General features: G+C 36.9%; 2 protein-coding genes across 6 annotated transcripts in view; one reads left to right on the forward strand and one right to left on the reverse strand.

Annotated features, from left to right (window-relative positions):
• Window positions 1-256: 256 nt before the first annotated feature.
• LOC121653725 (tyrosine-protein kinase ZAP-70) lies at window positions 257-14,653 on the reverse strand. Of its 4 annotated transcripts, none has more exons than XM_042007379.1 (13): window positions 14,579-14,653; window positions 9,055-9,525; window positions 6,584-6,744; window positions 6,354-6,492; window positions 6,178-6,259; window positions 6,038-6,060; window positions 5,917-5,956; window positions 5,028-5,229; window positions 4,725-4,931; window positions 3,510-3,702; window positions 2,782-2,922; window positions 2,548-2,660; window positions 257-1,212 (listed from the first exon to the last, which is right to left on the reverse strand). In XM_042007379.1, exons 2-13 carry the CDS (start codon window positions 9,457-9,459, stop codon window positions 1,095-1,097), a joined length of 1,824 nt encoding a protein of 607 aa, XP_041863313.1. In that variant the 5' UTR covers window positions 9,460-9,525; window positions 14,579-14,653; the 3' UTR covers window positions 257-1,094. The 4 variants fall into 4 exon arrangements, with proteins under 4 accessions (XP_041863313.1, XP_041863315.1, XP_041863312.1 ...); XM_042007381.1 differs by having other exon boundaries at window positions 14,575-14,597; XM_042007378.1 differs by lacking the exon at window positions 14,579-14,653 and adding an exon at window positions 12,353-12,462.
• Window positions 14,654-17,343: 2,690 nt separating this feature from the next.
• The window catches only part of adamts10 (ADAM metallopeptidase with thrombospondin type 1 motif, 10), a 53,540-nt gene continuing 48,588 nt past the window's right edge, over window positions 17,344-22,295 (forward strand). For both annotated transcript variants that reach the window (XM_042007203.1, XM_042007204.1), the window contains exon 1: window positions 17,344-17,438. The gene's annotated coding sequence lies outside the window, so the exon portion shown is untranslated. The remainder of the gene's footprint in view (window positions 17,439-22,295) is intronic.

Below are 22,295 nucleotides of genomic sequence, written 5' to 3' on the forward strand. Positions count from 1 at the left end.
ACTGAAGAAGCGGTGATGGCTAACCAATCAGAGATTAAGGTGGTTGACAAGCATTTGAATCACTTCAACCTCACCATCAACACAGGTTTGTGAAAACTTTATTTTGAAGACATTTTCGACAACTTCCGGGTACCGTTCATCGTGGCTTGGCAGAGCAGAAGCACTTCAGTGTGACTAACCTCAATAATTTCATAACACAAAGTACACTACAATACATCATGTTTAAATCACTAACAGCAAAACCAAATGAAACATCTGGGCTCATACATTTATTAACACACCCGTCACAAAACATTCATTTCAAAACTCAAGACTACATTACATGATTAAATATAGATCACTCACAAGATGAAAAGATCGTAAAAGTCTTCACTACTCTGAATCATTTACAAACTTGTTGATGTTTTCCTTGGAGGCTTGTTCTTCTTTATTTCTTTAAATGTCTTGTCTCTTAATCAAACTTTATATTTGGGTGTGCAGCCTGGCATACATATAAGATGTTAATCCCTGAATTTTTCTAATCAATACATATTCACGACAGATTATGTTTTCTCTGGTTTTATATCTTTCTCTTTTTAACTTTTGAAACATGATGACCATCTAAGCTGTTACAAGAACAATAAAAAAATTATACTTTAACATGTCAAATACAATCTATCTTCAAGCAGTTGCATCTCAAAGGAAGTATCTCACACTCCACTATAATATGTAGCCAGATTATGAACAACTGTAAATCAGAAATCCCTTTCTTTTTATTTGATTTAGCTTAAAAACAACTAAATGTTCTTAGGTAGTGGAAGTGCAATGAAAAACAAATTTCTTTGCCTGCATATAGTCCTATTATACTCCAGAAATGTGAAGACACTTAACATTCAAACTCAGACATCAGACAGAGACCCTCACACAGCTGAAACACTGAGGTCCAATTTAGATATGCACATTTATTGTCATTGAGGTCTGTTAAGCTGTATCTGCACTGTAGTCAAAGCTGGCCAGTGTGCATTGCTCATAAAACACTCTTTGTTTTGGTAGTTTAACGGTTGGTTGAAAGGATGCTTTGTGCAGCACTAGGACAGAATGTGCCTTTTTCCTGTCTATTTGGTAGGCTCTGCAGCCGCTTCAGCTTCCTCAGGCTTGGCCTTGCTGGATATGGAGTAATGATAAGACCTCATGGACTCCTCAACCTTCTTGAAGTCAGGGCGGTCCTCCTGCCTGGCAAGAAAAGAGAAGAAAAGAGCAGATCTCGACATGTCACAACAATTATCTAAAACAAAACAAAACAAAAAAAAAAACAAAAACAAATATAAAAGCCACTCTTACGCAAATCTGTACTCTTCTAGGTCACTCTGCTTTTTATGGCCTCCACACTTCTTTTGTTAATTTAAGTCTTTTGTTAATTTAAGACTAATTTGCGTTTCACAAAAATACCAAGCTTTGGTTTTACTCTAATCTCTGCTCATGGACAAATGTCACATAGATATATCTAATAGAATAGCTTCTATATTTGATTAGATAAGGAAATAATTCATGGTCAAGTCAAATAAGCAGATTTAAACCATCTACATGTATCAAAGCAAAAGTGAAAAGTGACTTCACAAGTTTTTGGACATATCCAAATGAAACCTTCTCATGCCCAAAATTTCATTTATAATTGTCCTAATTCAAATAGTAAAATATGTTAAATAACATTTAACTCCTTGTTTGAACCATTTGCTGGTGAGACCATAGAATTAAGAAGAGAAATGAAGAGTGAGAGTAAAGTTTAAAAAAAACAAAGAAGTGCTGTTAACTTTGGAAAATGTTGTGTGGGACAAGTGTGGAGCAGGAATATGCATGGATAAGTGCCTTTCACCCCACCCTCATTCCTCCTCATAGGTTTAGTTTACTTTACTTCAGTTTAATAAGCTTATTTTTTAACAAAATAAAAGAAAACAAAGCTTAATAAAAGAAAGAAAAAAGGGAAATTACAATAAATGTGATAGAAGTCTTTACTAAATAACAAAAATAAAAAGAAACATCACTCAAAATAAAAAAAAATTCTAGATATTTCTTTTAAACACTTGTAGTTTGAAAAAAGGAGTAGGTAGAAATAAGAACTTTTTGAGGCCTATCTCCCTTTACTGTTTGTGTGTTTGTATATTAGAAGCAAGTTATTATAAATGAATATTCAATGTATCACACAAAAGCCTCTCCTTATAAAAGCAAGTGTATGTAGTCAAATGACCGAATGGACTTTAGAGATTTAAAAATTAGAATTGAAAAAAATGGCTATGATGTCACAAATGAATAAAACTGTTTTTGATGATATCCAAATAGAGCAGGTTTCTCATTTTAAAACTTGTGGAAAACTTACCCAGTTTAACACCATAATGTCTGCTCTGCACTGTGTTTAGTTTAATTACAAAGGAAACTCACACACTCACAACCCAAAGTTATATAAAAATTCGGGGGTAATTAACTTGCTGAGACATTTAACATCATCAGTAAAAGATCTTGACCTCTGTATGAACATCAGGTAAATAACAAAAACAAGATGAGATTTCTTACTTGTATGTCCAGCACTCTGTCATCACTGTATACATTCTCTCTGGACATGCTGCTGGGCGTTCCATGCGGCTCCCGCTCTCAATGAAGCGGCCCACCTCTGTACCTTTCATTTTCTGCACAAACAATATATAGAAAATAGGTAGAGTTGCAACATGATGTTCAGGATCATTCAACATATCTACTCACTGTGCTGGTGTGAATTTTGTAATATTGTTCTACAGAAACACACTTTACCTTGTAAGGTTTTCCTCCATAGGAAAAGGCCTCCCACATGGTGATACCAAAACTCCATACGTCACTTTTACTGGAGAATTTGTGGAAGTTTAGACATTCTGGAGCATACCACTTCAGTGGCCATTTACCTGCAGTACGAGCCTGTAAACACAAAATATGCATTGTGCAAATATTTTATCTTGATGTGCATAAAGCAGCATGTCAATAATGTCACAAAAGCAGCAAACATCACTACATGGATTCAGTAAATGCACAACTGTGACCTTTTTCAGGCATTTTTAATAACAGTATTTATCTGTGAATCTGCAGAACACCCACTAACCTCTTTTTTTTTTGTTTTATTGAACCCTGATGCTCATTTTTGTCACATTTACAGGTGTATGATAATAGATCTCCTTGAAGTGGTGCTGTGACATAGTGATGACTGGAACCTATGACTCTAAAATGTGTTGTAAATATTCTGGGATTTTCTGAATACAACGTTTCCACCCAATATAGGTCAATAAACCAGTAAAGATCGATCGAGTGCTTAGTTTAAACAAGGAACGGTGTATATTCAGTTAGTGTTTATTCAGTTTGTAGACAGAAGTTCCCAGAAAGGACATCAATTAACGAATCACTATTTGTTTTCCCTGAATTACTGATAATGCCTGAAAGCCCAGCTTTTAATGATTTTATGTCACTTTGTCTTTGAAATGGAAGAGATTTTTAAATATGTTGCTACATACTTTGTAGTAGCTGTCATCTGCTCCCAGAGCCTTGGAGAGCCCAAAGTCACTTATTTTGGCAAACTGTTGGTTGACCAGTAGGACGTTGCGAGCTGCCAGATCTCTGTGCACAAAGTTCTTTTCTTCCAGATACTTCATCCCCATTGACACCTGATGCATCAGGTTAACAATATTCTCCACGGTTACAGTGTCCCTGCAGGGATAAGGTAAATTTGAGCACTGAATTATGTCTCCATCACTATAGAAAAAAACATTTACATATATTTGTGCTCTGGATCCTTCAAAATCATACAACCATCTTTAAAGACACCTGCTTTGTATGTATAGAAGGTGATGAAGAAGAAAGAAGAAGAATTAGTAGTTGTAGATACTATGTTGTAATGGATTTGATGCTACAGATTTGATAAGTGGAGGCTCATATCTATTACACTTTGCAGTAAAAGGCAATAACTCATCAAACAGCAACATTAAAGGCTGAATTAATTCAGGATAAATGGAGACAAAAAATGAGAACAAATTATGTAACTTTTCCCAAATGGAAATGACTGTTGAACTAGCGTCTGTCTTATCAGAAACACATTTATTTTTTTGTTAATGATTCCTCCAATGATGAGACTATTCACTAAAACTACTAAGACAAATTCAGAAAAAAATTATGTAAACTTGGAACGTTAACAACAGAAGAAGAAATTAAACCTCACGCAGATATAAATACATTTATGTAAACCAGTAGAATCCAGTATCTGCCTTTGTACGGCTTAACACACCCTAACGCTCAAGACAGAAATTTCCCACACTAAATGTTATCTAAATGTTTTATTACCTTTCAGCTGTGGATATGAGACTGTTATTGATCCCAATCCTCATTAACAGCCACTGGATTCTTAGAAAATATTATCTAGCCACCATCTTTACTTCTTACTCACACATTTGATTCCCATCAAATGGAAAAAGACCAACAAAACCCACAAGAAAGTCTTGGTAACTTTTTATTATCTATTATCTCAACTAGAAAACATCCTCATATTTGTTTATAATTTTCTTCTTAATTTTTCCTCTTCATTTTCTCTACTCACTGATACTAATTTTGTTAGTGATTTTTACATTTTGTTTTCTGGTTTGTTATTTGAGTGATAAATTGTATTGCTCTGTTTCACTTCCTACACCTATTACACACCTTTCCAATCATATGTTTTTCTCTCAACATGTACTCACTTATTGGTGGAGAGGAATTTGTTGAGAGGACCCGCAGCAGCCATCTCCATGACGAGCATCAGATGCTCAGCGTTGCACAGGCCAAGCATGCGGACGATGAAGGGGTTACTCAGCTGGTGCATGATCTCTGCCTCTCTCATCATCTCGTCCTTAACCAGCTTCTCATTGTCACTCTTTAGAACTTTAATAGCCACATCAATCTGACCCCTGAAACAAAATAAAGCCAAGGTATAAATCAAAATCAAATACAGTAAATGTGTATAACTTTAGTGCAGTTTTTGTTAGATGCTGTTCAAGTCTCACGCGTCTGTCCTGAGAACTCCCTTCTTGACACAACCAAAGTTCCCAGAGCCAAGCTCCACCTCATCCATCAGCAGCTGGTCCCTCTGGATGTTGAATTTCTTGATCTCATTGGGGTTGTGGTATGGGTTGAACCCAGCACAGTCCATAGGAAGAAGCTCACTATCAGGCACAGCAGTAGCTGCTTTTGGTACCACTGTAACAGCTGGAAATTAAGAATGCAGTTCAGTGTAAAAGCTCCTTATAATCTACTGCCAAAAATGTATTTGTACTCAGTAAATATCGAACACCTGACCAAACCTTTTGTTTAGAATTTCTGGTTTTAGTCATTCAAGTTTTATCAGATGCTTTGTTTTACTTTTGTTTATTTAGTCTAGGCAGCACTTTCAGGAAGCTTTTTTGTTTTTTTGTAATCTCTAATGCTCATCAGAGCCTTTTGGAGTAAATTAAATAAATCTTTGTTCCACTTGTCCTGTGAAGATGCCTGAAGTTACTTTTTACACAAACAATAATGTGTGTTAAACAAGTCTAATAATAATAAATTACCAATAACTCAAGAAGCAGAAAAGATTAGCTTTCCATCCATCCATCCATCCATCCATCCATCCATCCATCCATCCATCCATCCATCCATCCATCCATCCATCCATCCATCCATCCATTCATCCATCATACTTGATAATAAGAATACTGGACCGTGGGACCTTTTTAAGATCACTTTTACTGTCTTTCCTCCATTACTGATTACATTGTTGTTGTTAGTGTTGTTTTGTTTGTATTTCTTTGTAATTTAAAGGCCTGTCTGTGGACAGTCATTGCAACAAAGCTCAGGCTGAAAATAATGTGATGTGTGTAACTAGAGTGTCTTTTTGCTGTAATGAAAGCAACTGACCTCGAGGTGGCGGTGTGTATCCATTTGGGCCAGCCCGCCTCTGAAAAGATTAAACTGAAATGAATCTCAGAGAATGAAAAGTATGCTGACTTGAACAGAGCAGGATGTAGTGAATACTTACATTTGCAGGAAGACTGGGTGTCTCTGAAATGTTACAAAACAGATTGACGTTAAAAGAATTTTTTAAGAACGACTGAGAAAATTTACAAACATAAACCTCATAATGTTGGTATAATTAAAAAGAAAAAAAAAGGTGGTTACTTTCAGTAACTTTGCCATTGACGCACGCCTCTCCAAGGACAGTTACCAGGCCATCAGGCTTCATCTTCAGATACTCAACAAGCTGGACAAAAAGAAAAAGATGTATTTATTTAATTAAATAAATATAAGCCATAGCACAGATAAGAGATAAGAGTAAAGAACAATGGCTAGCTTACCTGCCAGATTGTGTCAAATTTTGTTCCCTCTGGCATAGACAACTTCCCTGATTTGTCTTGAATGACCTGATAGTGGTAAACGGTTTTCCCGTACACCACAGAGAGTGCAAACGTACTAGCATCCTCTTTGTCTCTCACTCTGAGGAACACAAGGCAAAAATTGCACCAAAACTTGGGACGTCTTCAGAAGCAGTCAACAAGCAGGCACTAAAGCGAGACTTAAGACTTACAGAAACTTGCCATCTGGTTGTGCTCCAGAGTAAAGTCGCCTCTCTCCTTCTTGGCGGTTGATTTTACCGTGATACCATGGCATCTTCTCATGGGCTGTAGTAGCAATCAGCTTCTCCAGCTGGGGAGCTTGACTTATGATGGCCTGTTCCATGGCTTCTCCCTGTATAGATACAGAAACATTTATAATAAACACCTTTATACAGGATTAGGGGTTCTATTATTTGCCCACATTCTTACAAATGTATTTATGAGCAGATGGAAAGAGAAACACATTATAATTTATAACCTTTGCTGATATTTTGACATTTTTCCTTCACACAGAGTATGAAATGTGGTGAAAAGTTGGTTCAAAGGCAACAGAAAAGGCAGCAGGTTGAGTCTTGATACACCTGGAGCCACTTTAGCTGTTTAACTGAAGCCCATAAAAGGATACTGGTCTCTGCGTGTGACTGGTCGCAGCAGGAGAAACGTTAAAACTGGAAGGAACTACAGTAGCCCAGACCTCAAACTGAGTAAAAAGGCTACTGTAGTTAGTTTTTTTTTTGGGGGGGGGGGGGCTACCACAACAATGTTAAACTAATAAAAACACTGAGTTTGTCCAAACTGAACAGTTTTTTTTTCCAGCATTTCAACATAAACATATAGAACATTGAAGTGGCTGGTCGACACCTTCCTCAAATTGTTAAAGGTCCCACATTTCACATTTTTTAAAAATTTCATATGGGTGTCAGCATTCCAACAACACTGATTTCAAAGTGTATTATCCCAAATTCAGCCTTGGTCCTTAATGTTAGCCATTCCAAAAGTAGCTCCAGTGAGCTCTACTGAGACTGGGCTGTTTCTGTGGCTGAACCTTTAAATCAGGGGTGTCAAACTCCGGTCCCCGAGGGCCGGTATCCTGCAGGTTTTCATTGTTTCCCTGATCTAACACACCTGACTGAAATCAATGGGTTATTGTGACGAAGTTGACCAGAAGCTGTTGGATCCATTTGAGTTTATTCAGATGTGTTAGAGCAAGGAAATAACTAAAACCTGCAGGATTGAGGACCGGAGTTTGACACCCCTGCTTTAAATGTTCATGAGTGGTGCTTGTCCATGCCCCTCTCTAAAGGAGGATCTGGCTTTCGCTGGTACCCACTTGGTGACTTTAGCGGGCAGACTCAGCTAGCTGGGGGGTAGGTCAATGGCAACATCCATTACCCAAGTACATGGTTTTTCACTTCGTGATGTCACAAAGGGAAAGATCTCAGACTCACCCGTTTGAGCACACATTTGCTAAAAAGTGGAGCAAGTGAGAGAGGAGACAGAATACACAGACCATGAGGACACATATGATGTTATTAAATCTTTAGAAAGTGAATTTAACATAATATGGGGCGTTTAATGGGTTTGTTCAGATTGTTTGCTGTTTAAACACCAAAGTCAGTAATAAACCAGCAACTCCTGAGTTCAATAAAGTAAAAAAAAAAAAGAAAAAAATGTTTTATTAAAGGAATCTGTTTGAATAGAAAGTGGCTTCAGTAACCTAAAAGAAAGTGTGGTCTTCTGCAGGGTGAAGTGGTCAAACTATTGTGACTATTAAATGATGATATTCCTTTTTGTTTCTCTGATGGAGGCTGCAGGCCAGTCGCCATCCACTTAATTTGGCAAAGCGAGAAGGTTTATAAAAACTTAGTGTCCCTTTAAATATAAATTTAAGTTTAATCTCCAAAAGCGTCCTTTAATATATTTTCAGTCACGTTTCAGAAGTGAGACTTAATGATGGCAATATAATGTTCAGATTGTAAGATGTAATGTGATATTTCAGTGGAGGTAAAACACAGAGGTGTCACAAAGTACGTAAAGAATTTACTTATTTCAAATAAGTGTATTCTTATTTCAAATAAAATAATATAGATATAATATGATGATAATATAAGAACACATATGTCTCTTCGGAAAGAAATGTTGTTAAATGAAAGTCTAAAATGCCGTCTGTCTGTTAGGACTTCATGAGCATGTCCCACCAGAGGCAAGTATCATATCTTTCAAAAGGCAATAATTCTTTTATATCATATTTATACAATACATACCTAATAAAAAGTAGTAGAAAACTATACACTGTGAAAATAATCAGTTAATTGCAAATCTCATGCATTCAAACAGGCAATAAAGGACAAACTATCAAAGGCTTTTATAATGTTTAGATAATTGTCTTTATTGTTAATATGTTATGTTGATATGTGAACTATTATTTAATGTAGCAGATAGTTGAGAGTAATTTTAATTTCAACTTTGTATTGCATTGGGTATACTCATAGATATAATGATAAATGTTGTTTTTCTGCACATCTTAAACTCAAAGTACCTCAAAATTATGTTAAGTTGTTAAGTAAATATTCTTGTAACAGTGCTGACAAGCAGGAGTTTGTGGGTTTTAAAAGCATCTTAACTATAAATATTAAATCTTCAACATTGGCCAGAGCCTCACCTCCAGGTTCCAGGTCTGCTTCACGTACTCCCTCAGCATGTTGTCTCTCATTTTGTCAAACACACCAGTCCGTATCGGTGTGTCCGGAGATCGCAGACAAGGTTTCTTCAGCATACACACCAGCCCATCGGCATCTTTACTGTAAAACTCACAAAGCTCTGCCGGCCCACAATGAGGTTTCCCTCCTGCGATGCTGTAAGTTCCATTTAACTGTTTCTCTATGGAGTAATGGTGAAAATCCAGGTTCCACACAACAGATAAGACGTAGCCTCCCAGACTGCGGAGACACTGTCGCAGCAAGAAGAGGCCATCGGACATGCCAGCCAGCTTCAGGTGCTGTTCAGCATCTGATCGACTGATGCAGCCATAGAAGAAAGGCAACTCAGCTGCAGGGTCGGTGGACATTTTGAGACCTGAGAGAGTTTAGCCGGTCCTGGTCTCGAAGTCCTGGGTGGATGTGGTGAAAGGAAACTAAAGAGACAGAAAAGAGAAAAAGAAAGATTTTAGGAATATGCTGGATCAGTAGACCAGAATATAATAAGCATTCAGATTCAAATTCTACCAGTAACCTCTGACCCTTCACAAACTAATTCAAACCAAATTATAAACCAAATTATTCACCATCATTTACCAAATCATTCAACAGTTTTGACAAACTATCCTAAACACATCAACCCACACACCATTGCTTCAAATATTTCCAAAAGGCCAAACAACTCAACAACACATAAGACCCTCATCGCTCAACAGGACTTACAAATCACTTAACAGAAGAGTGTTTTTCAGGACTGTCACCTCTACACAAATGAGGAGTTATGTGTGTGGATGAGAGATTCAGCATTGGGCGCCCACACTTTGAGATTGCACTAAGCTTGCAGATTAACAAACTGGTAACAAAAGCCACAACAGGAAGTTGCAGTCCGCCCTCACGGCCTCATTTCTCCAGCAAGTCGCTCTTCTGTTGAGCAGGTGCTTTTTGGTTCTAAAGTATTCCCTCTGATGTAAAAGCTCAGGTTTGTACATTTTTCCTTCAAAATAACAAAACAAAACGATCAAGGAATAACATATTCCAGAATATTGTTATAACAGCTTCTGTGCTCACAATGAGACGTTTACATCAGGAATGTGACGTTACCTTAGTGTCTGTTGAGGAAACAAAAGAAAGATAAGGTAGAAGATTCATGTGATAGCAGATACAGCATGTGAATTTCAGTTGAAAAGGGAATTTTCCAGTGTTCATAGTACGTCACGCAAATCAGCTCACAAACACAGTAAGGAAATCACATAAATGTTGATAAAGTATATTAATTTAATGGTGATCAAATGGGACTATTGAAAATAAATCTATTTTAGGTAAGAAACCAGATTTTTCTTTTAGCTTTTCAGCAGATTTTATTTCCTTTGACATTTTTGTGTTGGAAACCTGATTAACTTATTAGTCTCTATTCTAAGTGTGAAATGGAAAAACTTTAATTTCGTATAAGGGCCAACCTTTAAAACAATGAATAAATTTTTTTTTTTTTTTTTTTTTTGAAAGAAAAAAAGTGAAAAAGTACCAAACCTCCATTTCCTGGCTAACTGAGTTTTCTACCCACATCCACAATGGACAACCATACAGAAATGCACAGTTGCCACAAAAGTAAGACTCCGATGTGGCTTGACCCCCAAATTCACCACAACAAAGACAACCAAGCACTTCATGGAGGACATGCTGTAAATCCCCATCCTGTCTACATTCAGTCTGAGAGGTTGTTTCACAAAATCACAACAATGCATGCAAATGTTTCTTTGAGATTTTGTAATCTGTAAAGTTCAGATCAATTCATTTTTTTATCAACAAACTCTTATAAGATTTTATGTTTGACTTGACTTGGTATGATGCTGATATGGTTTGCAGAAAAAGTGCCTTATATACGGATGTGTCTGTACTCAGATATATTTTTTTTACATTTCACCTGCATAATTGTTCAGAGATGAATGCAACACTGTTTTATTCCTTTTGACAATAACAGCACACTTAAAAACATTACAAGAGCATTATTGTAGCTATATATTAAATTAACTAGGCAGCATTTAAATTTCAGTAACACTTTCTTCTTAACATTAGAGCCTTTTGTGCTCTATAAATTCATTTTCAGTGTCACATTAGCCACCTCAGACAAAACTCTCTGACACTCGTTAAATATAGCTATATAGGCTACTCCAGTTCTCTGAATATCTTGAAGAGGAAATAAACAGATGCAATTAACTTCATCAACTATCAACCACTAAAGTTAAGAGCATCATGACACAACTTTTCGATTGTTTCAGAATTTGTAATTACCTTCTGTGGTATGACTTTAGCAAACTGAAAGAGGAAGTGTTTTTAATATCAATCAATCCTCATTTAATACATCATGGTGGCTATGCCTTCATAAAGTTTATAAAGTTAACAAGATAATTATCTTTTTAAAGTATTTTTAACTGCTAAACAAAACAAAGAAGCTCAGCTTATCATGTTTGAAATATAATTTTATGTTTTTCTTCATCAGGGTACATCATGAACCACAAAAACAGCAAGGGGAGAGAGCTGGGTAGCATATGACACAGTTCCTGAGACAGTTTTGAACCCACAAAGTGTCTGTCACTGAAAATACTTTAAAGGTGACAACTGGTTGCTTTCAGTGTATAAATGTATGTCAAATGCTTTAATACATGAGGTGTTGAAGAGTAAGTGGAAAAAGTTCTGAGTCACTTTTTAACAAACAGAGGTGTACATAAGTGAAACATGCTATCCACAGACCTGCCCATTTTTCCATTCCTTAAGCAAATGTTATCAAATATAAAGCTAAAACCTTTGTGACCCAATAAGAGATAATAACTGTTTCAGGGTAACAGTCTTATTTACAATGATAGTGAGGCTGTACAAAGCACAAAGACTGAAGTAAATCCAATGAAGTCATTATTCCTGATTGCTCTCAAATTTGCATCAAAAATAGTCACATTACAAAAAATAAAATAAAAATAAATAAATACGTAAAAAGACAAAGAGCTCATGAAAGCTATAGCAAGCATTTATTTGATATGGATGAAAAGCATATGCTGTATTTTCAAATCACACTTAACAAACTAAGACAAGTACATAGTTAGCTAAATGCTTTCTAACATGCTCACAGCATCAGTGTCAAATTATGGATGTTTAACAAGATAAAATTCCCAGTGTTCAAGTAAATTAATATCTTAGCATGCTAGTAACTATCACAAAAAAAAATCACATTAAGTAAACAGGAATAAATATTGTATTAGTTAATATAACAACCTTTTTATGGGCACTAATAGAAAAGTCCAGGATTTCTTAAGTCATTAAAGGGGCAATGGGATGATTTTCTGGTAATCCATTCTTTATCTTGTTCCACCCCAACAACATGACTAAAAAACAGAAAACACACAACTAGTCTCATTTGGCAACATCATCCCTGCTAAACCTTTATTAACAGTTATCATTTTTAGTCTCTATTAAACCAATGAAAGCTACAACATGGTTAGCTGTGAACTTATTGGTTAGCATCATTAGCTGGCAAAAGCTTTTAGATTGGGCAAATGAAACAAACATTTGGTTAACCTAATGTAGTACTCTGTGATTAGTAGGTCATATAACTTATTAGTTAGCTTTTTATTCGTTTGTTAGCTTCGGACCAGAAAACAACTTTGATTTTAGTGACTAAAATACTGGGTTAGCTTTAGGCAAACTAGACAGAAAACAGACAAACTAACTGTTCACACCCTACAGGGCTACACTTTTTATTTTTAAAGAAATATATTTTAGTAAAATATTTAGTATTAATATTTTGAATGGGAATACTCTGAGCGTTGCATTGTGGCATCGATCGTCGATGTGATAAGCTCGGAGCGAGAACATTTAGCAGAAGCAGCCTAACGGCACCAACATGTGTAATGTATTTTTAACTGTGTTTACTCCAGACATATTTCTGTTTGTGTGTGACATCATTGTAGAAGGACTTTGTCAATGTCAGAGAGTCAGGATTTTGTCTAAATTATGCTAGCGGAAATTGCTAACAGCAGAAAAGAAAAACATAAAAACATGGTCAGCCCCAAAGCATTAACACTAAACAATTCATTACTCCTCTGAACACGAGCCTACCCACTGATACCACCGTGAAGTCACCAATTTCATCAGATTCTTTGACTAATACAAGCGGAAGATTACGTAATTCATATCAGTTGTGAACAATGCAGTAATAATGTAGGCTTTAAACTTTTTAGATCATAATTGTTTTTGTTGCACTATCAGGAAGTTGGCTCGCAGTTATGAAACTCTAAACATTCCTTCATTCACACACCAACTTGTGAGCCTGGATAAACATCCAACAGCAGATAATGTGTTATTTAACTCACATACGTACATAAAATTTTTTTCAATTTTGCTTTGATAGTGGTTTATAGATATCTAAACTTGAGTGCTTTTAGACATGAAGCTGATCTGCTTATCAGACCAGAGGCCTCATTTGCTCACTCTGAACCACAATTTCCTTAATCAGGGGAAACAACTGACGTTAAAACAAAATGTTGATTCGGCTTGTGATATTCCAGACTACAATGAACCTTCAGAGATTCTTATCAATGTTCAAATTTTGACAAAACATGTTACTGTCAGTAGCTTTTTAGTACTCCAGTACATCTTGCAGTCATAAGATAGCACAAAAAGCAAATCCTTTGTTCTATGCCTGTTAATTAAAAGAGTTTTGTGTCATTTGTGCCTTGCACATCTAAATACATGAGCACATTTTGTACATAAAAATACAATTTTTGCTATTCAAGTTAATCTCTTCTGACTTTGACTGGCACATGTTACAATTATGCCTCAGTCTACGAGCAAAAATACAGCCAATAATTTTAGGAAAAGTTACAAGCAATAAAACACACACACATGGACCTCTTGGATGTGTTAAATTTGTCTACTTCTGGTTTTCTTTTCCAAGGCACAATGAAAGCAGCTATTTATATTTTGTACATATAATGACTGCTTGTCTTAACCAGAGAAACAATGCATTGACTTGCTTGTGTGGCACACATAATTGCATGTCTTTTTACAGCCTATGCACAATTTAGTTAAGAATTTTGTTCTGAAATGTAAAAGATAAATAAGAGTATAAGTATCCCAGAAAGCAGAAAATTTAGATTTCAGTTTAGGCTAAATAAAAAAGAAATGACAAAAATAAACTATTGAAACACATAATTAAAATAGCCCCATGTTGAAAGCTGACATACACCAGCTGTGTGTAATCTTATGGGTTGGTGCTTGAAAAGGAAGTTAGATTTCAAACAATAGTGCTAGGTTTTGTTAAAAAAAAATTGTATCAGTGCAATACAAACAAATGTCTTTGCGCAGCCTTAATGTAAATTTATTTTTACCCCCATGTTTAGTCACATTTTTTTCCTTTTCCACCCAGGAAACAAGTGTGCCAATACAATAGAAATGGCTTCTGCCGTTAAATAATCAGATATAACAACAGAACGTACTCACACTTCACTGCTTAACGACTGTGATGTTGTTGCTTCTGAGGCAAAGATGTATCTGTTGATCTGACTGCAGTGAAAGGTGCTGTGAAGAAGTGTGCACGTGGGGGGTTTAGAGAGAATAAAAAAAAACTTATACACACTGCAGACCACACACACACATATACACAACTACAAATGCACATTGCTCTGCACTCGCTTTGACTGCCACCTGTGAAGTTTTCTGTTATGCTCACTAAATCTCTGCTTTTTAAATTTATTGTTACATACAGTGTACAGACATATAGTTAAGAATTATTTTTGTTGTTTTCTTAGTCACTTGAGACTGTAGATAGCTTAGAAAGAACAGTGGCCATGAGCATGAGTAAACCTAAAATAAACACACACACGCGCACACACACTTGCTTACTCACATATCAAAATGCATTATTCACAAAATCAAAACACAACAAAATGTTTATATAAATGTGTTTTGTGAAATGTTATTGTACTTTCTCTTGAGTTTTACAGAGTATCTGTTCAAAGCTAGAAAATCCACATTCCAGCTCATGTGAAATATGAACATGCTTTATTTAATTTGTATAATTTATATGAGACTATTCAGCAAAAACAGTCATTTATTATAATAGATTACATTTATATAGCGCTTTTCACAGCACTTAAATCACATCACAGTGTGGTATGGAAGCTGCATCACCTCCTGCAAAAAGACCCTGGAATGCATAGCGTGCAGCCAGCAAGGTCACTGGTGTCCCTCTTTGTTGTTAAATATATATGCATATTATGTTGACCACAAAATACTTTAAACTCAACTTTTTTCAATTCAGCTTCATTTGTATAGCGCCAAACAATCATCTCATTTTTACTAGAGATGTGACGTTCATGAACGAATCGATTCTTTTGAACGACTCTTTTAAATGAATGATGGGAATCGATTCACAGCTGTGAGCCATTCATTTGTGAGCCGTTCTTTTTATATACAAATTTTTGACACTGCCTTCATCAAATCAAATGAATAAATAAATGAATAAATAAATAAATAAATAAGAAGTAATACAGTTGAGTAAAATAAAAATTAAATAAATAACATGTGACATCATAGAAGTCTGATGTCCAACACGCTACATTCATGTGAAGCATCTGTGGGCAGAGAGTATTGTTTGGTAAACAAATACTGTGAGTTCTATCGAAAACATTTACTAGAATTTGCACTGACTGCTCAGGTTTGTCCTTTTTTATCTATATTTTTCCTATAAATATTTAATCTTGTATAGTAGATTTTATATAGATACATACTTTGATTGTTTGTCATTCTTATATATTGTGAATTTTTGTCAGATATTGTGAGAACGAGCCAGTCTTTTGAATGGCTCTTTGAAAGGAACGGCTCCTCAAGATCCGGCTCCCTTCAAAGAGCCATAAATCCCATCTCTAATTTTTACAAACAATTCAATTCAGTCCAATTCATTGTAGTCCAGTTATAATCCAAATCCATTATAGGATCCACAACAGTACAATTTATAATAACTGTATTAATATTCCTCTCTTCTAACGGGACGTAAAAACCTCCAGCAGAACCAGATTCAGGAAGGAAAGCTGTCTGCCTCAACCTGAGAGGACCAGACAGAGGGGCCAACAAGCACCACTTTAATACCTGCTGAGAAAAGAAAAAGAGAGGCACAAATTAATGACAATAATAATGTCACATATTTATACAAGAAGTAAAAAGTGTAAAGAGAGAAAATTGGAGGGAAGTGCTCAGTGCATCATGGTACGTCCAACTACAGCCTATACCTATGACAACGGGGATGATTAATGAGCTAGCCTTAACTATAGTTTAAGCTTTATCTAAAAAGGAAAGTTTTGAGCCAGAATTTAAAGATAGATTATTCTGACCTCCTTTTATTGTGACAAACTGTTCAAATTCATGATAACCATTATGACAGACTTACAGAGATCCTCCTCCTGCACCTGAGCAACAGCCACACCACCAAACCAATGAGATGGTAAACCTCTTAACCCTACAATTCATCCACACGTGAAAAAACACACACAATCCCCCATCCTCGCCGGCTTGCAGCTGCTTCCTTGAGTCTCAGGTTTGGCGGCCAGGCAGCAGGATTTTGCTAAATTAAGTCATTCAAATCAGACACAACAAAACCTGAGCGGAAAATGAGGCCCTACACAATAAAACCCACTCAGTGGATTTTCTGTGGCGGTGCGGGTTTCAGCTGAAAATACTATCAGATAATTATTAAACAAATTAGCTTTCCTGTCATAGAAACTTTAATTCCAGTTAAAACAATTAAAAGTTAGAAAACAGACTCAGGTTTTAAACGTTTTGTCACGCTGCGACTGAAACTGGGTGTTATGCTTCCTCTCCATACTTTAACTCTGGATCATTGGTTGTATCAGAATCAGATTATAGATTGGACAACGGACAGAACAATTCTAATTTTCTGCAAAAGGCTAAATTTTGAATCTTGATTCACTGTGAATTAGATTCCTGTAATTAAGACCCTGAAAGGGATGTTTGCGTGAGTTTGTGCTCATACTTTTATTAAGCAGTAAAATAAACATAGGAGTTGTTAAGTTATCATAATTCCACTTAAGATAAATTATTAATAACTCATCACTCATCTGACAATAAACAGCCACCTCTGCACATTAATTAAACCCAACTTTTAATTTGAAAGGATTTTAGACCATTTCCGTTTTAAGCTGAGAAACTTGACACACCGCTGCCGCTCTGATTCTGTTGGAGAAGTTGAGTCTCAGTCCACCGCCGGCGCCGCGTCCTCTCCGCTGGGCTGCTGAGGACAGAGGACCGACTCACAGCGGAAACTTCTGCAAGGGGACGCGGGAAGGTAGGTTAGCCTGCCTGGGCACACTCTTTGCGGCTTTATGCGCAGCTCTGGAAGAAAACGGCACGATGCTGAAGACAGTTCTCAACTCCTGCCCGCTCGTTCATTTTAGGATTATTCCTGCAGAGGCTTTAAACGTCGTCCAAAAATAAGAGCTATATTAATATTTTTCTGACATTATGGTGTAATAAGGTTAATCTCTTTGCACTTTATGTTGTTATTGTGCCTAAAATGTCCTTCTTCTCCGCGGGAGCATTACTTGAAGCTGAGATTTCCTCAGTCTGACAGGACAGTCAGTATGTGTGCATGTGTGTGTTTGCCGGTGAATGGATGATGTGGCTGTCAGCTGCCACCAGGTACAGAAGTGAAGGGTTGCATTGTGTTTTTTGCCGGTTGGGGGAGCAACTCACAGTGTATTCTTGCTGCAAAATCAATAGTTCTGCAAAGAAATTTCAGCAGATGTTACACCATCCTGCATTATGTGTAATATTTTCTGTAATATTTTCTAGCATTTACAGGGAAAAAATTAAGACTCAAGGATGGGCAGTGAGTAGGTGTATTACATGAAGGCATGTTTGCCAATCAGTGGCCCCTCAGTGGACAGCAGACATGATGGATGAGCTATTTTCAGTGCTGACTTAGCTGAAATGTGCAGGCTTCAGCCTATTGTCAGTGTTTCTGAATATGCACCATGATTCTATTTGTTCAGGTCCCAGAGGCTACCGTTTGAGACATGGATTTGTAGTTTGCACATGAAAGATGTAGATGTATTATGAGTTTATTTCCTTAGGTTTTTTGGCAAATCCACTTGCACGTGGTATGCTGAGGATGCAATGATCCAACATTTTCTTCTCTGATACCTCAATTTAGCATATCAATCACTTTTTTCCTGAATTTGAAATCTATAAACATGTTTGTGACTCTTATTGGGAGTTTTTTAGATAAATTATATTGATGAGTAGTAATATAAAAACTGTACATTCACTAGTGACGTTGACAAGGAAAGTATAATTAAAGTTAATCATGGCTGACAGTGAACTTACCCATGCCAGTTTGTTTTACAATTGCACACCTTTTCCCCAACCTGCACACTCTTACAGCCTTCCTATACTGCATCATTGCTCCATTAAGATAGCAGCTGATATATTAAGTTAGCTGAGAGTACATTGACTGGACAGAACTCTGATGAAGCCAAACATTTAGGATTCAGTCACCTCAGATGTTTGGATTTGTTTCCATGAATTTAATATATATGGTGTTTTTGACTGTTGGCATGTGGCCTTAAAGCAGATAAAAGGCAAAATAAGAAAACCCTTCATTGCCATCTGTGCTGTGTTCCGAGTGCTGCTGGCTCACTCACTTCATGTCGAGTCAGCTCTCTCTCTCACTAAATATTGTTTCAGACTCGAGAGGCACATTTTCAGAGAGAGGGGAGCACATCCGAGGTTCTGCGGCCTGTTTATGTTCTCACTTTTCATCTGCACTCTGTTTATTTGGGGAAATTGAGGAAGGAATGCCTGCCTCTTTCTCTTTCTGTCTTTGAACCAGACAGAGTTTAGTCTGAGATATACCTCTCCCATTGCTTTCTATCACCTGTTCAGATTTTTGTATGGAGATCTGTTTGAATGTAGACTTGATTTTTCTCTAAATGAGGGAGCGATTGCTGCTGAGTTTGACTGAAACACTGTATCTGACTTATGACATTAGTCTTACGAGCCATTTGATCCTGCAGCCTCACAGTCTTATTAGAAAAGACTGCCAGTTTAATGAAATAATAAACTGAACCTAAAGCTGATTCATGAGCTACTCCCTGATCAAAGTGGAGACAGTATGGGGGAGTGCAAGACCCGAAGCTAAGCTGAGGGACACTTAGCATCTGTTCACTCCACACAGACTTTACTTTGAGCCAGTCATATGGCTTTGATTAGAGTGCTGGTTTTCGGATAGCTCCACTCTCTCTGGCAGCAGTTAAAGACAAGTACAGCATAGTTAGCTCCAGCATTTAAAGGAAAAAAAACATTAACGGTACATCTTTTATACCACATGAAAAGCAAAGACAGTTCACTCTAGCAGACGACAAGATAAAAAAAAAAAAGTCATGTCAGAAAGCTCCAAGGGTCTACTGGCTTGATTGCATTGCAAATTTGTCCCACCCTTAAATTCCCACCTAATTATCCAGAGCGGCCCAACTTTTCTCTCTCTTGTTAACAACGACTCCTTTCTTCTCTCCTTTTTCTTTTCTCTTCCGCAAATTGTGATAGCATTTGAAGGTTGTGTGGCCAGTCTGTAGCTTGGACCACTTTCCCTCTTGGCCATGAATGCAGCTATATATGCTCCTTATTCATGGCTCATCCAAGCAAAACACAGAGTAGAGAGTAGGTGTATGCGCTCTCTTGGCCAGCTGACAAACATATGTTTTTATTTTGCGAAAGTGATACAGCCCAGAGGGAAAGTTTTGCACAACAGACCACAGAAGATGTACAGCACCATCACCTCTGCAAGACAGCTCACTCTTAATTTAACTGTGTTTCTGTGTGGTTTGTAACGGAGTAATAATTTACCGGTAGAGCAGTGCAATGCAGCGCATGCATGTTGTTGTTGCAGGGACTTTGTGAAGGCTGTCTGCAAATCTTTTTAAGGAGCTTTACTTAAAAACCTCCTAGGGACAGCACTTGGGGGGGGTGGGGGGGTTGTGGCGGCGTCCCATTTTCCCTTCTTTCTTGGGTTTAAATAAACAAAAGGAAAGTTAGTGGTAATGAAAAGCACTTGATATCAAGCAGCAAGTTTAATATCCCCACAATAAATCGTCAATGGTAGGAGGAGAAGTAATGAAAATGGAGGAGTTTAACTTGTGCAGGAAATGACTGGAAGAAAGCCAGAGGGAGGGAAAACGAGACTTTTAGTTGTTCCATATATGAGAGAAGCTGCAACAGTACAGAGACCCCTTAGTGTTTATGAAGTAAACTCTCATTTTACTATACCTGCCCATTGCTCCTGAAATGAAGCAAGAACTTATTCCTTCACACTCAGTTGAGGATATTAACACTCAAAAATGGTTCTCTTGGCTGTCTTGAGTACCATACACTCTGCTGTGTCTCTTTCACTCCCCTCGGGTTTTGCACTTGTGTTTTTTTTTCCCCCCTCCTCCTTTAAGTAGGCAACTTGTTCCGCCTGCTCTCGTCACCAAAAGGTTTCCCATCTGCCTCCGATTACCTTTGGCTACAGTTGGTTACCCGCCAGCCATCTGGGCCAGTGTGGCGTCTCCGTTCGCTCTTCTTTCCCCAGACAACTTTGAGGGAATGGGGAGGGAAGGCTGGGACAAGTAAACTGGGTGGGCAGACTTTACTAGAGGATAGCAAGGGCAGGGTTTTAGCTGACAGTGCAATCTATAGCCAGGAAATTCAAGTTAAAGAGAGGGGCACCCATGAAAATGAGAGCACTGATCCTGGTACTGCTTTGGTTTCCGAATAGGCATTCTGAGGCTGAGAAAGCAATTTTCCTTTGTTATTATAAGGAGGATTTGATCCATGTCGATCTCAAAATAAAGAAACAATTTTAAAGAGTAATAGTGCATGATTAAAAAGGAACATTGGATTTATTTTTAGCAGAGGGCAGCCAAATTAGTAGTGTGGAAACTGAACAAAATTCCTTTTGCCAAGACTTAAATAGATGATCTCATACGGGCTGAGCTGTAACTGTGAAATGATTGTCCAGTCTTTTTACTGAGCACTTTAAATCAAGTTCTTCCATTGTTAGATTGTAGTCATTAACTAATTAACTGTTTACTATTAACCTGCTGTTGTAATGTACTGTTAAGATGATGCACAGCTGAGGGTGATCCAGGTCGCTGTCTGGATCCAGGAATGTTTAGAAGAATTCATTACTATTGGAAACAGGGATAATTTTGCTTTTTCACCTTTTAACTCAACAGATAATGCCCAGAATCACTGGTAAAAAAAAATTACAAGATGGCATCATGGTAGATGTTTAACAGCTAACCCAGATTAAAGCCATTAGAGAAAATGAACATTTTTTCAATAACTTCAAGACTATTAAAGCCATTTGCCTCATCTTGGTCCAGGGTCAATGATTCTAAATAAGATGTGGCACCTAACCTGATGATGGAAATTGTGATATTAACTTGAAGTGTACATAAGAGTTTTGGCATGGGGTTGGTGGGCTGTTAGACCTTTTAGGGTTTTTCTTGGTGAGTGACCTTAGGGCTTGGCAGAGGTCTGCACGCTCTGAGTGCTTCTAGTTTTGTTTGTTTTTTCAGGTATAGTTCAGAATGACTTCCTATGTGAAAAAGTTGTATAAATGTTTTTGTTACCTGAGTAAGTTTTTGGTAGACAATGAGTCAAAGAGGAGCCAGACAGACAGACATGTGCAGATTCCGCTTTAACATTGAAGACATATTAATTACGTTTTGTATAACAATAACACACCTTCCTCTGAACTGATGGTAATCATTATACTACGTGGGAAATATGGGCAACTTGCTTCGACACACGACTGTCCATTGCAATACAAAGTTGGTGGGGATGTTTATGTACAAACATTATGATTAAAAAGGTTAAATCAGTTCAATTATTTGCACTATTTAAAATCAGTTTTAATTAAAATTAATACATAATATTAAAATTTCCTTTGAAATATTTTCTTATCTGATGGTAATGAGCAATAAATATTTTAAGGTATTTTTCTAGAGACAAGTTGCTCAGAATCAAAACCTCTTGGTCAGGGCACTGTATAGATATACTTTTTAATTTCTTTGGATAAGTTTTCTTTAAAAACAATATTATAAAAAAACAGGATTTGACTTTTTTTGTAGTCCAACAGTTTGTCTACCAGATAGCTGGG

The sequence above is a fragment of the Melanotaenia boesemani genome, chromosome 14 (genome assembly GCF_017639745.1).
Source record: "Melanotaenia boesemani isolate fMelBoe1 chromosome 14, fMelBoe1.pri, whole genome shotgun sequence".
Lineage (NCBI taxonomy): Eukaryota > Metazoa > Chordata > Actinopteri > Atheriniformes > Melanotaeniidae > Melanotaenia > Melanotaenia boesemani.